We start from the raw sequence: 17527 nt of genomic DNA on the forward strand, positions 1-17527 counted from the left end.
CCCACATCTCATGCAGACGGGAGAAGGAAGAAAACTCTCCCTGCCATGCCTGACCACAGTCCAACTCGGAGTCGTCCGAAAACTTCGAGCTCTGATCAGCCCTCCGACACTGAGTACCGAGCACCATCTCTGCCCAATGCTTTGACCTCAGCCTCGGTCGCCAACAGCAGGCAAAGCCGGGGATTTTGGAGCCTTCCCTCCGGAGATTCTCGATCGCACAGTAGCAGCGGCAGCGAACCAGGCATTTCAGAAATTTCTCCAGATGTTCCTCTGCTCCTCACGTCTGTCTCCATCAAATCAGAATTGTGCTCGGCATCCTACTTACAAATACAATATCATTTCACCAGAGATCTGCGTGAGCTGCGTCGTGTCGCCATCTTCTCCTCCTGCCCAAGAGAAGCAGGGGATAGGGAGCAATCAGAGGGGAGGTGCTGTCCGGACTGCCGATGGGGGGGGGGAGCGGACATTGGTGTCAGGGTGCAATCAAAAGAGGTGGGGAGCCTGTCAGCAGGCAATAGGGGTTACTGTATCAGAAAGAGAGGGACTGTCATGGCAACTGCTGGGTGGAATCAGAGTTTTCGGGAAGGTTTGAAGCATCAGAAGTACAGGGTATTAGAGGGGGATGGTGGGGTTGACAGGACAGGATTTAAGAGGGCTTTCCATACGACTGTGAGATATAGGATCAGAATTTGGACATCCAGCCCATTGAGTCTGTTCCACTATTCAATCATGGCTGATTTATTATCCCCCTCAACTCCATTCTCCTGCCTTCTTCCTGTAACCTTTGATTCCCTTACTAGTCAAGAACCTACCAACATCCAAAGTTGGTCAGCATACTTCAAGTGTGGTCTGACCAATGCCTTATAAAGCCTCAGAATTACATTCTTGCTTTTATATTCCAATCCTCTCAAAATGAATGCTAACATTGAATTTGCCTTCCAGAAATGCGTGGCATTGCGTGACAGGGCACATTCCGTTACATGGCGGGAGACACGAGGCTTCAGAGCAAGGGAATAACAGGCTAGGAGCTGGGGTTGTGGGATCCGTGTAGTGAGAGGGTGAGAAAGTTCATCGACTCTGCATCCTTTCCAGATCCCCAGGAGGATCCCCATCTGCCTGTTTACAGCATCGTGCAGATTCGAAAACATTCCGAAGCAGGGCAGCGGAAAGGTAAGGCGTGTGAAACAGTGGGAGCAGTGAAACACCATTGTCAAAATCAGGTTTATTTTCATTGTCTGTCAAAAAAATGTGTTGTTTTGTGGCAGCAGTGCAGTGCAATGCATAAAAAAGTTACAATAAGAAACAACAGATTCTTAAGATTCGTAAATAGGATGGCACTTTGACGGTTGACCATGACGAGATTAATAAATCCTTTCAAGAATTTTATACCTCCTTATATCAATCAGAATTTCCTGATGACTCCACTATAATGCATGAATTTTTTAAGGAATTGAATATTCCAAAATTATCATCTAATGAACGTTCAAAACTAGACATACCTATTACAGTAGAGGAAATAAAGAATGCTTCTTTTTGATGAACTCAGGTAAAGCACCTGGCCCAGACGGATATACAGTAGAATTTTTAAAAAATGTTTCTCTACTACACTGACTCCTTGGCTATGTAGAGTTTTTAGGGATGCAGTATCTATAGGTAAATTACCACAATCATTTTATTGAGCTTCTATTTCCCTAATTCTCAAAGAAGATAAGAATCCTACTGAATGTGCATCTTATAGGCCTATATCTTTGCTGAAAGTGGATCCTAAGATTTTTTCTAAAATATTGGCAATGAGATTGGAGAATATATTACCTCAAATTATTTCTGCTGATCAGACTGGATTTATTAAAAATGGTTACTCTTCTTTTAATATTAGGAGATTAATGAATATTGTTTATACGCCTTCACCCAGAATTCCAGAATGTGTTATTTCATTGGACACTGAGAAAGCTTTTGACAGAGTTGAATGGACATATTTATTTAACACCCTTGAGAAATTTAATTTTAGTTCGATATTTATATCTTGGATTAAACTGATATATCTCACCCCTTTGGCTTTGGTATTTGCTAATAATCAAAGATCCCCTCTTTTTGAACCAATTTCCCCCGGGATTAATAAAGTATGACTATGACTATGACTATGACTATGACTATTTTTCATCTATTCCGTGGTATTAGGCAGAATTGTCCTATTAGTCCACTACTATTTGATATTGCTTTGGAACCGCTAGCTATTGCTATTCGTGACTGCCCTAATATATTTGGCATCAGCCGTGGAAATGAGACTCATAAATTATCACTATATGCAGATGATGCGCTATTATATATTTCTAAGCCAGGAAAATCTATTCCGGCAGTATTCCTGCTCAGTTTAGTAGATTTTCTGGTTATAAACTGAATCTAGGTAAGAGTGAACTTTTTCCATTAAATATGCAGGTTCCCATTTATAGAAATTCTCCACTTAGAGTGACTACTGACTATTTTACTTATTTAGGAGTTAAAATTACTAAGAGACATATCTATTCAATTTCAACCTTTTACCGTTAATTAACCAGGTTAAACAACTGATCACTAAGTGGTCCCCATTGTCTCTATCATTGATTGGCTGAATCAATGCTATTAAAATGATTATTTTACCTAAATTTTTATATTTATTTCAAGCGATATCAATTTTCATTCCTAAATCCTTTTTTGATACTATTGATTCTAAAATTTCCTCTTATATATGGCAAAAAATCCCAGATTAAGTAAAAAATATTTACAGAAATCCAAGGAAGATGGAGGTTTGGCATTGCCTAACCTAAGATTTTATTATTGGGCAATTAATAGTCGATATTTAATATTTTGGACACAAGATTGGAATATAACTCTAAGCCCACATTGAGTAAACCCTGAAGGGTTTTCGTTAGCTTCCATTTTAGAAACTTCACTTCCTTTTTACTATCTAAATTGAATAAACAAATGCTTAACCCTATAGTTAAACATACATTGCGAATATGGTTTCAATTTCGTAAATTTTCTGGCCTGAATGAATTTACATTATCAAGTCCTATTATAGCTAATTTCTTTTTTCAACCCTCGGTTATGGACCAAGCCTTTTTGATATGGAAAACGAAAGGTATAACATGTTTTCATGATTTATTTCTGGATAACTGTTTTATGTCTTTTGAGCAGTTATCTAAGAAATTTGAATTGCCTAGATCCCATTTTTTTAGATACTTACAAATAAGAAATGTTTTAAATATTACATTGCCTACCTTTCCGACTTCAAATCCGACTGATATCATTGATAAAATTTTAGGTTTAAATCCTTTTCACAAGGGATTAATAGCAGTTATCTATGATATAATTATGAAATTACAGCCAGGTATATCTGATAAAATTAAAAATGAATGGGAGAGGGAACTTCAACTTTGTCTACCTATAGAGAAATGGGATAAAATTTTTCAATTAGTTAGTACTTCTTCTATATGTGCTAAACATACATTAATACAATTTAAAGTGGTGCATAGAGCCCATATGTCCAAAGATAAATTAGCCCATTTTTATTCCCATATAAATCCTATTTGTGATAGATGTCACTCCTTTAACTCATATGTTTTGGTCCTGTCCTCTTTTGGAAAAATATTGGGAAGATATTTTTGATATTATCTCAATAGTTCTATGTTTTGATTTACAACCCCATTTTTGGATTGCCAATGGTAGAACATAGATCTCTGTCTTCTTCAGCCTGTCGGATGATAGCATTTGTTACTTTAATGGCCAGAAGAGCTATTTTATTGAACTGGAAGGAAACCAATCCTCCTACTACATCCCAATGGTTTTCTCAAACTATACTGTATTAAGTTTAAACTTAGAAAAAAATTAGAAGTGATATTTTTGATCCTTCGGTTAAATTTGAAGAAACTTGGAAACCTTTTATGTAACATTTTCATATGAGGTAATTTGACCTTTCTGAATCTTCTTTATTAACTTAAAATATACGAATAGAGGAGCGGAGTTGACGACATTACTGAACGTGTTCGATTCAAGATATTGGTCTAGCCCTGTGTTGTTCTGTTTGCTTTTTTTTTGGGTTTAGTATTCAGTTTTTTTTTCTTTTGGGGGTTTTTCTTTGTTTATATATATATTTTTCTTTTTATTTCTTTTTTCTCTTTATGACTAATTTCATTATGAGCTTGGAAGTCTATTATGCCTATGTTACTTAAAATCTTTTTTGTATATGTTTATTAAGACTATTCCAATCTCTTTGTATCAACATTGTTACTGTGTTTATAATTTTGAAAATTAATAAAAAGATTTAAAAAGAAATATAAAAAATAAATGTTGGGCAAAAAGAGGGCAAAATAGTGATGTAGAGTTCATGGACCATTCAGAAATCTGATGACAGGAGAAAGAAGCTGTTTCTAAATCACTGAGTGCACTGCAGTGCTTCCAAACTAGACAGTGATACTCTCCATGGTGCATTTGTAGAAACTTGCTAAAAGTCAAAGTTCAAAATAAATCTACTATCGAAGTACACATATGTCACCATATACAACCCTGAGACTCGTTTTCTTGCAGGCATACTCAATAACTCCTTAACAGAATTATAAAGCAACTTGGGTTTTCAACCGGTGTGCAAGACAACAAACTGTGCAAACACTAAATGAAAGAAATATATTGATAAGTAAATAAGCAGTAAATATCGAGAACATGAGGTTGTGGGAACATTTCAATCATGGGACAAGTTAAGTTGAATGAAGTTATCTCTTTCGGTTCAAGGGCCTGATGGTGGAGGGTTAATAACTGTTGGTATGAGTCCTGAGTCTCCTTTACCTTCTTCCTAGAGGCAGCAATGAGAAGAGAACATGACCTGGGTAATGGGGGACCATGATGATAGGTGCTGCTCTCCTGCAACAGTGCTGCATATAGATATACTCAGTGGCGGGGAGGGCTTTACCCATGATGAACTGCTACTGCTTATAGGATTTTCCATTCATTGGTAACATACCAAATCTCCTCAAAGTCCTAATGAAATATAGCTGCAGTACTGTGGGTATCTATTGGAGATTCATCTCTTCAGTTGGCTGAACAGCACACCCTTGGCATATTGTCCAGGAACAGCCACACACACTAACAGCACCCACTGGGCGTCCCACCAACCCCCACAATCCAGTGGCCTCAAGGGTTCAAGGTTGACTGAATATGTAGGCAAGGTTAAAGCCAGTAAAGCAGCTACGAGATCAGGACGTGGAGGCCAAAGATCTTGATGTATTTGACCTTCCTCCCACCAGCAAGCAAACAAGGACCAGAGCTGGAAATGTAGCACTGAGGAAGAGGAGGTAAGCAGAATAGGGAAAATGGGTTGCTAGGTCAGGTGAGAGCTGCCAGTCTGGGAGGAATGAGCATGGGGGAGAGTGGACTGTCAATGGGGACTATCAGGGCTGGGGAAAGAAGTGTGAGATGCAGGACAGGAGGGGCTTTCAGGGTGGGGGAAAGGCACTTTCAGAACACAGTCTTCTGATGTAAGGGAGAATATTATAACAGAGGAAATATAAGAATGACTAGTCCACTTTGCCCTTTGAACCTGTTATACCTGTCTGCTGATATTCAACACAGACTGAACCTGGAATTTCCCACTATTGGAAACAGCCTCTCCACATCCACTGTATCTCATCATCATATCAATGTGCTGTGTCGTATGACGTGGGCGATCAGGGTCTTTCACCATGATTGTTTTAGGCAAATTTTTCTACAGAAGCAGTTTGCCATTGGCTTCTTCTGGGCAGTGTCTTTACAAGACGGGTGACCCCAGCCATTATCAATACTCTTCAGAGATTGTCTGCCTGGTGTCAGTGGTCGCATAACCAGGACTTGTGATATACACCGGCTGCTCATACGACCATCCACCACCTGCTCCCATGGTTCCAGGTGCCCCTGATCAGAGGGCTAAGCAGGTGCTACACCTTGTCCAAGGGTGACCTGCAGGCTAGCAGAAAAAAGGAGCACCTTACACCTCCTTTGGTAGAGACGTACCTCCACCCCACTGCCCACCATTCTAACTAGACTTTTCAATATTTAATATGTTTCAATGAGATTCCCTCCTCACTCAGTGAGTACAGACCTTTTGACTTTAATAATAAATAAATAATAATAATAAAAATAAAAAATATTAATAAATCAGAGTCAAAAACCCAAAGTCAATTAAACCCTTTAATTCTCGGAATCATCCTCTCCTATGCCAGCACATCCTTTCTTAAATACGAAGTTCGAAACTGCTCACAATACCCTGTACTCCAAGTATAGTTTGGCCAATGCCTTATAAAGTCTCAGCATTACAGCCTTGCTTTTATAGAGCATAGAACAGCTTTTCATTTCATGGTGCCTGTGCTGACCATGATGCCAACTTCAACTGATCACACCTGCCTACAGACAGCTTTCATCTTTGTTTCATTAGCTCCTAACAGGTCACCTCCCCCGAGGTAGAGACAGGGCAGTTTTAAGGAGGTAATGCAGTGGGGAGGAGATGAGGAAGAATTTTAACTATTTGTGTATTTTGCAGATCCCCACGACTCTCCAAGTCATGGTCTTTACAGTAAAGTCCAATTTCCAATACCCAGACGCACGAAGACAGGTAAGGAAATTAAAATGCGTAGTGAGTGGCAAACTACCAGTGGGCATCCCCTGAGAGTTCCTGTTCCCATCTGGCAGGATTTCATACCAATCAAAGAAGCCACCCATGCTAAACACACTTTTGAATTCAATAAAGGAATTAGTAAAAAAAATATGAGAGTAATCTAGCGAAAAATGTCAAAAAAATGACAAGGGAAAAAACTTGCGAGGACCTGTGCGTCTCTGATATCAAAAACAATGGGAATACGGGAGAGGACTGTAGTTTTTGATGCACCCTAGATCAAGGTCTCGTTGAGGGCTTTTGCTATTGTTTGCATGGTGAGAGGAGGGGTGGTTGTTCGTTACTTGCTGGTGCAAGTGGGGGGGGGGAGAGGGAAGGTCGATGCCTCTGTTGCTGCTTGCGCAACGGAAGAGGGAGGGGGACTTTGGGGTTCTGATATCTCTGTTATTCATTCTTTGGTTTGTTCTGTTTCGTGGACGTTTGCGAAGAGTAAGAATTTCAGGTTGTACAGTGCAATGCATAAAAATTGCTATGTTACAAAAGCAAATAGCGCAAAAGATGAAGGACAAGAATTTACTCGGAGGACCACATCATCAGATAGGTGATAGCATTAGAGCAACAGGCTGCCAAAGGACTGCAACTATATTGTGCAATATGGCAAGTCAGTTTGCAGTGATAAACACATGGCTGATGTTCAACACCTTGGTTTAACTATACATTGCCCTAGGCTGGGCTAGATCTTTACTTAAATATATTGCTGGGCGGCCACACTTTCTACTCATAAACTACTTAACGAGGTAAGAGCCCATGGAATTACGGGAAAGTTATATACATGGATAGAGTGTTGGCTGATTGGCAGGAAACAGAGAGTGGGAATAAAGGGATCCTATTCTGGTTGGCTGCCGGTTACCAGTGGTGTTCCACAGGGAGCCGTGTTGGGGCCGCTTCTTTTTAAATTGTACATCAACGATTTGGATTATAGAATAGATGGCTTTGTGGCTAAGTTTGTTGATGATACGAAGATAGGTGGAGGGGCCGGTAGTGCTGAGGAAATGGAGAGTCTGCAGAGAGACTTGGATAGATTGGAAGAATGGGCAAAGAAGTGGCAAATGAAATACAATGTTGGAAAGTGTATGGTTGGCAGAAGAAATAAACGGGCAGACTATTATTTAAATGGGGAGAGAATTCAAAGTTCTGAGATGCAACGGGACTTGGGAGTCCTCGTACAGGATACCCTTAAGGTTAACCTCCAGGTTCAGTCGGTAGTGAAGAAGGCGAATGCAATGTTGGCATTCATTTCTAGAGGAATAGAGTATAGGAGCAGGGATGTGATGTTGAGGCTCTATAAGGCGCTGGTGAGACCTCACTTGGAATACTGTGGGAAGTTTTGGTCTCCTTATTTAAGAAAGGATGTGCTGACGTTGGAGAGGGTACAGAGAAGATTCACCAGAATGATTCCGGTAATGAGAGGGTTAACTTATGAGGAACGTTTGTCCGCTCTTGGAATGTATTCCTTGGAGGTTAGAAGAATGAGGGGAGACCTCATAGAAACATTTTGAATGTTGAAAGGCATAAACAGAGTGGATGTGGCAAAGTTGTTTCCCATGATGGGGGAGTCTAGTACGAGAGGGCATGACTTAAGGATTGAAGGGCACCCATTCAGAACAGAAATGCGAAGAAAATTTTTTAGTCAGAGGGTGGTGAATCTATGGAATTTGTTGCCACGGGCAGCAGTGGAGGCCAAGTCATTGGGTGTATTTAAGGCAGAGATTGATAGGTATCTGAGTAGCCAGGGCATCAAAGGTTATGGTGAGAAGGCGGGGGAGTGCGACTAAATGGGAGAATGGATCAGCTCACGATAAAATGGCAGAGCAGACTCGATGGGCCAAATGGCCGACTTCTGCTCCTTTGTCTTATGGTCTTATGGTCTAAACTGATCAGTTTATGAGTAGTTCTCAGGAACAGAATCCTACCATAAACCAAGGAGACCTGCAGCAGCATCTCTCAATAACTACATTAAAATCCTAAAATGACTGTAATTCTGAGGCTTTGGTCAGATCACACTGGAGGTATTGTAAAACGCAAACACGGGAAATCAGCAGATGTGGGAATTTCAAGCAACACACATAAAAGTTGCTGGTGAACGCAGCAGGCCAGGCAGCATCTCTAGGAAGAGGTACAGTTGACGTTTCAGGCCAAGACCCTTCGTCAGGACTAACTGAAAGAAGAGCTAGTAAGAGATTGGAAAGTGGGAGGGGGAGGGGGAGATCCAAAATGATAGGAGAAGACAGGAGGGGGAGTGATCCCCTCCTGTGAGCAGTTTGTGAGCAGTTTTAGGCCCCTTATCTCAGAAAGGACATGCTGGCATTGAAAAGGGCCCAGCGGAGGTTCACAAGAATGATCCCAGGAATGAAAGGGTTAATGTGTGAGGAGTGAGGAGATGGCTCTGGGCCTGTACTCACTGAAGTGGGGTGGGGGGGAATCTTATTGAAACCTATCAAATACTGAAAGGCCGAGATAGAGTAGACATGAAGAGGATGCTTCCATTATTGGGAGAGTCTAGGACCAGAGGGCACAGCCTCAAAATACAAAGACATCACTTTAGGACAGAGATGAGGAGGAATTTCTTTCAGCCAGAGTGAATCTGTGGAACTCATTGCCACAGACTGCTGTGGAGGTCGTCACTTAAAGCAGAGGTTAACAGTTCTTGATTAGTAAGGAGGTCAATCCAGAAGGCAGGAAAATGGGGTTGAGAGGGTTAATAAATCAGCCATGATGGAATGGCGGAGCGGACACGAGGGGCCAAATGCCCTGATTATGCTCTTATGTCTTATAGTCCTATGGTTTTAAAACAGAATTGTTTCTCTTTCAGCTGCAATTTATGCAACAGTTGCCCATCCTGATGAACAGTCTTCAGACGTAAGCAATGATTAAACTCTCTGTGAGTGGACCCTTGCCCCTGCTACTTTAGGACAACGTTGAAGGAGTTGCGAATCCTTGGTTGAATTGGAACTCTTGAGACCCAGGACCTCTGTGAGGGCTCCTCGGAAATGAAAATGTCTCTCACTGCGCCAGGATGTCCTAGAACACTTTCTTAGAAGTGATGCACTTCTGAAGTGCAGGCACCATTGTAAGGAAGCGGGTCTCAACCCAAAACGTCAACCATCCCTCTGCCTCCAAAGATGCTGTTCAACTCACAGACGTCCTCCACATTCCGGTGTCCCCAGCCTCCTGTGTCCACGCAGCTGGATTCCACTCAAGAATGGCAATGAGTAAACTGGTGTTGTATGAGGAGTATGTTGTTAATAGTGCTAGACTTCCTGGTGCTAGAGTAAGTTATAGCTTTGAGAATTACACTTACTTTAACATCTCGATAATCTCTGTTTGCTAGTTTTCTTGGTCTTTTCATTCCAATGCCAGATTTGGCTTTGTGACCATCTATATAACTGGGGAGCTACTCAATTGGTTCAGAGAAGTGTTAGAGATCAAGAAGTTATGCTTAGTATAAATGTTTTTTTTTGTTTTCTTTTGGAAAATAGAGAATTAACACAAGTAAAGGGAAAGATTTGGGAAAGGGATAAAAAAATGAAAAAATTAAGTAAATAAGTACATAGGGATTGGATAATTATGTCTGCGGGCAGGAGCAAGCATGAACAAATTAGGATATAAACACCTACAATGGTTGATACATAGGCTTATATACAACATTTTGGACCAGTGGAAATGGTCCAGAAGGGTTATATGGAAACTATTATTACCATTTTTCTTAAAAACTAATTCCATTACTTAGCCTAATAGGTTAGATTTACCACAGTACATAATTATCTACTTAAATGTTTATTTTCCATTTATATCATCTCAATGTGTACTTAAGAATGTATAAATAATTGTAGTTTTATACATATAAAAAAATGGAAAAGGTTATATGTGTGAAAAAAGTACATGATATTTGTGAATTCCTTATCCAAATAAAAATAAGATTAAAAAAAAAGAATTTTGACTAGGTGTACTTGGATATGGAGATATGGTTTTTTTTGTTGGTTATTTTGAGCTTTCAAGGGTGATGGGAGTTGTGGGGGGAGGGAGGGACAGGGGTAAGGGAGTGCTGTTTGGGATCCATTCATTTCTAATTACCGATAGATTTACAAGGTCCAGAAAAGATCAAAAACATTATCATATAGATGATAAAAACTGAGATGGTAAGAGGTCAGGGGGATTTAAATTTTGTTCTGGATACATATTTAGACAGATCTTCCAATCGGAGGGCATTACCATCAAAGGCAAGGAACCTGCTGAAAACATATATAGACAATATGAATCTGTGTGAGATATGGAGACTGATTCAACCCAACAGGGAGAGAGTATTCATTCCACCCTAGAGTTCATAAGGTATATACTCAGATTGACTTTTTCCTCCTTGATGGCAAAATACTGCTGCAGGTCGATAACGTAAGATATCATAATATTGTCATCTCAGACCACAGCCCTGTTACTTTTTCACTGGAGCTGGGTGAGTCGACACAAATACATAGAAATTGGAGGTTTACTCTTCAGCTACTTACAAACCCAAAATTTTGTGAGTATTTAGAATTGCAAATTTTATTGTTTTTTGAGACAAATGATAATAGTGAAACACCCCCAGGACTACTATGGGAAACATTTAAAGCTTATGTTAGAGGATGTATAATTTCTTTTCAGTCTTCCCTAAAGAAACGTAGTGGAGCAGAACAAATAGAACTAGAAGAACAAATACGTAAACTAGACGTGGAGAATGCGCGACAACCATCCGCAGAAAAATACAACAGAATTTCAGCATTAAGATTACAAACTTAACCAAATACTCTCAGAAAGGATGTGCAAAGCCTTTCTGTTTACAAGACAGAATTTCTTTGAATTTGGTGATAGACCGCACAAATTGCTGGCAGGGCAGCTACGCAAATTGGAAAGTGATCGGGCCATTCATAAAATTAAATCAGACTCGGGCACGCCATTGGTGTCACACAAAGACATTAATCAAAGATTCTGTCAGTGTTATGAAAAATTATATACATCTCAATATAATGTACCGACGGGGAGTGTGCACACATTTCTGGGCACTTGTAGGCTACCTTCACGCAATCTGACGGAGTGTCAGACTTTGGAAGCAGAGATTACAAATGACAAAATAGAAAGAACAATAAGATCCCTGAAAAATGGCAAGAGTCCAGGTTCGGATGGAATAGGTAATGAGTTTTATAAGAAGCTTAGTGAGTTATTAGCAACTTATATGGTAAGGATGTACAGAAAGTCATTTGAAACTGGCAGGTTACCCCAAACCCTGAACGAGGCCATTATCACGTTTATTCCAAAGAAGGACAAAGACCCAGAGGAGGTAGGATCTTATAGGCCGATTTCACTGCTAAATTCAGATCAGAAAATTTTGGCTAAAATGCTGGCAAGGAGACTCACTCAGCAGATAAATAAATTGGTACGCTCAGATCAAACAGAGTTTGTCCCTAAAAGGAATTCTTTCTATAACATCAGGCTCCTTCTTAATATAATGCACCCCCTAAGACATCCTAAGAAAGACCTTATAATATTAAGTTTAGATGCATAGAAAGCATTCGACCAAATGGAATGGCAATACCTCTACGAGGTTTTGAAAAAATTTGGAATGGGAGTCAAATTTATAACTTGGATTAAGCTACTGTACAGTAACCCTAGTGCTAAAATACTAACTAATCGGACCCTCTTGGAACCATTCAGTTAGCACAGGGGCACAAGACAGGGCTGTGCATTAAGTCCCTTATTGTTTGCGTTGGCCCTGGAACCACTGGCGGAGACTATACCTTCTCACCCCGAAATTTATGGGTACAATACAGAATATACTATCAACAAAATTTCCCTTTATGTGGACGATGTTTTGTTGTTTGTAGCGAAACCATATATTACTATTCCAGTTTTGCTGGAAATAGTCAATTTATTTGGCACTTTCTCGGGGTATAAGATTAATTGGAGGGAAAGTGAATTTTTCCCGGTCCGAGTAGAAGAACAGGAGGGGCTTAAACAATTTCCATTCAAAATAACCCTTGAGAAGTTTACTTACCTTGGAATTGTAATAACCAAAAGGTATAGTTCTCTATTTGAAGCAAATTTTATCCCTCTAATTGAAAAGATATAAAAGAAAGTAGGATTTTGGAAGACACTTCCAATTTCTTTAGTGGGTAGAGTAAATGCAGTCAAGATGATCTTTCTTCCCCAACTGCTCTTTCTATTTCAGAACCTGCCCCTCTATCTTAACAAAACCTTTTTTAAAGGATTAGATTTGATAATTCTACCTTTTATATGGAATTATAAAGCCCATCGAATTAGGAAAGAACATCTCTGCAAGAATAAGACTAGTGGGGGGCTGACATTACCCAACTTTATTTTTTATTACTGAGCTGTTAACGTTAGCCATATAGCATACTGGATAGATGATACAGTTGTATTTCCCGGATGGCTGGAGATGGAGCATGAGGATTGCCTACCATATTCCATAGGGGCAATCATTATGTCCCCTATTTGGTTAAATAAAGCCTGTTATAGAGGCAATCCCATTATCCATAGCACCATACAGACGTGGAGGCAAATGGGGAAGCATTTGAAACTCAGAACATTTTCTTTTCTTGTACCTATATCAGCGAACCCCTCTTTTATCCCCTCATGTATAGATGGGGCCTTTGATGCATGGTGAGAAATAGGGGTACTTATTGGACACTTACACATACAAGGGATTTTTGCATCATTTTGGCAGCTCCAGGACAAGTTCGGATTGCGAAAGAGTCATTTTTTCAGGTATCTCCAGCTAAGACGCTATATAAGATCACATCCTTTTGGTTTTCAGACGGCAGAACCTGATAAATTAGATAATCATTTAAGATCATGTTTAGGGACAGAACACATCATCGTCTCTCTGTATGATGCCATACAAAACAAGTGTCATACAACAATGGATAATATTAAAAAAGAGTGGGAAAAGGAGTTGGGTACAGCGATAGAGGAGGTTATATGGAATGAGGCTTTGGAGTATGTTAACTCCTGTTCCATCAATGCCAGGCATTGTTTAATACAATTTAAAATCCTACATAGACTTCAAAGTAAGGATTCATAAAATATTCCCAGAGGTGTCCCCAATGTGTGAGGAATGCAAGTCCTCGGAGGCAAATTTGGTACATAGTTATGCTTTATGTCCCAGGATACAAGAGTATTGGGAGCAAATATTTGAGGTCCTATCAAAGGTACTAAAGGTTCAGATAATACCAGACCCCATTTTAATCATTTTTGGAACTTCTGCGAGGGCAAATAAATTCCAGGCTACCCAGCAACAACTCCTGACCTGTGGCATACTTAATGGAAAGAAACTCATACTGATGTTCTGGAAAAAGGAGGAAGCTCCATCACTCAGACAATGGCTGGCTGCATTAATGGATACTCTGCATCTAGAGAGGATAGGATACGTTATCAAGGAATTTGAAAAAATCTGGCAACCATTACTGTTGTATTTAGAAGAGACCGACAGCTGAACTAAGTGTGGGGGGTGCTAGGACCTAAACAGCACATACGAGAGGGGTGAGGGAAGGGTAGGGCTGGGGAGGGGAAAGGAGACGGGGTGGTAGGGTTTCCTTTGCTTTTTGCTTGTTTACTAAACATACATTCATTTGACTTTCATTATGCTGTTCCAAGAAAGAAAAGAAAAAAGAAGCATTGTACTTTAGGACATTGTCGGTTGTGGTTAAGCTGATGTTGCTTCACAATAAAAGCATTTGAAAACCAAGAATGGTAATCAATAGATAACAAGTAAATATTGGGACATTATCTTTCGTGAAATATTCCCCCCACATATGTTCAAGTCATGCAGCCACCACATTGTTGTGAAATTGGAACCCTGTGTGCCTTTTGTGGAAGGAAATGAGGTGTCCCTGCATGAGTTAACACATTCAGCGAAAATAACTCCTTCCTGATATGTGCCTGTGAAATGCTTCAGCAAGCCACTCAGTCCACGTGGGACTGAGTCTGTCCACAGTTAAGTATAGGCCATAAATATAAGCCCACCCGTAATAAGAACAATTCCCTCTGTGTGATATTTTCCTTCACTCCTACCAATCATTGCATTACAAACTTTTAACCGCCCCTAATATTTCAAAGTTCAAAAGTTCAAAGTAAATTGTATTATCAAAGTACATATATGTCACCATATACAACCCTGAGATTCATTTTCTTGTGGGCATACTCAACAAATCTATAGAATAATAAGCAGAAGAGAAACGATGAAAGACCGCGCAACTAGAACATTCAAACAAAGTGCCGAAGAAAACAAACTGTGCAAATTGTCGGCGTTTGGAAGTTCATGGTAGGGAGAGTTTCTCCCTTCTGCCGCTTGCGTTAGATGATAAGTCGATCGGGACTTTGAGACTTTTTTTTACCGTGCCCATGGTCTGCTCTTTATCAAATTATGGTATTGCTTTGCATTTGTATTGTTGTAACTCTATGTTATAATTATGTGGTTTTGTCAATTTTAGTCTTGGTTTGTCCTGTTTTTTTTGTGATATCTTTCTGGAGGAACATTGTATCATTTTTTAATGCATGCATTTCTAAATGACAATAAACAAGGACTGAGTGTCCTCATAATCTAAAAAATACAAAAAAGAAGGAATAATAATAGTAAATAAATAAGCAATAAATATCGAGAACATGAGATGAAGAGCTGTGGGAACATTTCAATGACAGAGCAATTGAAGTTGAGTGAAGTTAACCCTTTTGGTTCAAGAGCCTGATAGCTGAGGGGTAGTAACTGTTCCTGAACCTGGCAGTATACAGGTAGGAAAAGGGCGGCCAAGTGATCAAATTCCCCAAAATGTGGTCAGTATTTGCACCGAGGTCTGCAACCCAAATAGTAGACAAAGCAAAATGATATTTATCGGAGTTAATAATCAGTCCCTGTTGGCTTAAGCACTTGAAAAATGTGTGGAGATGTGATAAGTGTTCAGTTTTGGATGTGCTTCTGACAAGTGTGGTGTCAGGATAAAAAAAAGAAAATCTCAGTCTTTTAACACAGGTTGCTGGAAAGCCTGATTTGCATTTTTCACTCCAAATGCTATGCATAGAAACTCAAATAAGCCAAGCGGGGTTTAACAGCAATTTTGGGAATGTCCTCAGCACAGACAGGCAATTGATGGTAGCCACTGACTAAGTCACTTCAGAAAAAATTATCTTTCCAGCTAAACAGAATCAGAATCAGAACTGGCATGTGTCGTAAAATTTGTTAACTTAGCAGCAGTTCAATGCAATACACAGTATAGACGAAAAAATAATAATAAGTAAATAAACAAATAAAATACAGTACAAATATATTGAATAGATTAAAAATAGTGCAAAAAGCAGAAATAATATATACTAAAAAATGAGGTAGTGTCCAAGGGTTCAATGTCCATTGAGGAATCGGATGGCAGAGGGGAAGAAGCTGTTCCTGAATCGCTGAGTGTGTGACTTCAGGCTTCTGTATCTCCTACCTGATGATAACAGTGAGAAAAGGGCATGCCCTGGGTGCTGGAGGTCCTTAATAATAGAAGCTGCCTTTCTGAGAAACCACTCCTTGAAGATATCCTGGCTACTTTTGTAGGCTAGTACCCAAGATGGAGCTGACTAGATTTACAACCTTCTGCAGCTTCTTTCGGTCCTGTGCAGTAGCCTCCCCCCACCCATACCAAACAGTGACACAGCCTGTCAGAATGCTCTCCATGGTACATCTATAGAAGTTTTTGAGTGTACTTGTTGACATGCCAAATCTCTTCAAATTCCTAATTAAGTATAGTCGATGTCCTGCCTTCTAATACCAATTGTTTGCCATAAATGTGTTGAATATATGGGGGTGGGGGTGCCCTTGTTAAGGAAAAGGTAATTGCCACATGGATGGCAACTACCATTGGGCTTAGCCACCATGTGCAGGGATGAAGCCCAATGGCTATTTAACCTGTGTACGATGCCAAGCATTGCCATTATTAGCAAACTCAGCCTTCACGTTCTTCAGCTTTCCTGAGCCGAGTCTACGTGCACAAGCGTGCATCGGCCAGCCGGTTGTGGAATTGTGGTGCCCAACCCCGTGCTTTGTGACTGCACTGGAAAATTTGGCTTGGTGAGGTTTGGGAATTTGCCCAGCAGGCCAGTAAATTCACATGTGGAGGCACATATGCTAGACAGAGCTGTTGAGGGGGATTTACTGGGAGTAAGTACAGGGTAATGACCCAAAGTCATTTGTAGTTCTTTAGATATACTAACAGTCCTTTGGTGCACAGGAAATCTACGCTGAGCAGAGGCCTAGCAACTTTAGCCAAGATGAAGTCCCATGTATAGCATCATCTACTGAAGCAGAACGTCATTCATCGTGTCCCATAAGTCCAGCTCCTGCTGTTGCTTTGAAACCTGAGCTTTAAGATTGAATAGGATAGAACTTTATTCCCTAGAAGGTAGAAGATTGAGGGGAGATTTGATAGAGGAATACAAAATTATAAGGGTATAGATGGGGTAAATGCAAGCAGGCTTTTTCCACTGAGGTTGGGTGGGATTACAACCAGAGGTCATGGGTTAAGGATGAAAGGTAAAATATTTAATGAGAACAAGAGGGGAAACTTCTTCACTCAGAGGGTGGTGATTGTGTGGAGCGAGCTACTAGTGGCAGATGCAATTTCGATGTGAGAGAAGTTTAAGAAAAGTTTATGGATGGGAGGGGTATGTAGGTGTGGGTGCAGGTTGATTGGACTAGGCAGTATGGACCAGATGGGCCGAAGGGTCTGTTTCTATGCTGTAGCTTTCCAGCAATTGACATTTTGACCCTGAGAAAACGATATAGGCTGTCTGTATGCCTCTCTTTATCTTAAACCTTTGCCAGACCTC

General features: G+C 40.2%; 1 protein-coding gene across 1 annotated transcript in view; it reads left to right on the top strand.

The window, feature by feature from the left end:
* The window catches only part of LOC140197474 (uncharacterized), a 58353-nt gene extending 47801 nt beyond the window's left edge, over positions 1–10552 (top strand). Inside the window, exons 10-12 of the mRNA XM_072257435.1 lie at positions 1093–1170; positions 6545–6616; positions 9489–10552. Of these exons, the coding sequence (XP_072113536.1) occupies positions 1093–1170; positions 6545–6616; positions 9489–9550 (212 nt within the window). The 3' untranslated portion in view covers positions 9551–10552. The remainder of the gene's footprint in view (positions 1–1092; positions 1171–6544; positions 6617–9488) is intronic.
* Positions 10553–17527: the final 6975 nt, after the last annotated feature.

Source organism: Mobula birostris, chromosome 5 (assembly GCF_030028105.1).
Source record: "Mobula birostris isolate sMobBir1 chromosome 5, sMobBir1.hap1, whole genome shotgun sequence".
NCBI lineage: Eukaryota > Metazoa > Chordata > Chondrichthyes > Myliobatiformes > Myliobatidae > Mobula > Mobula birostris.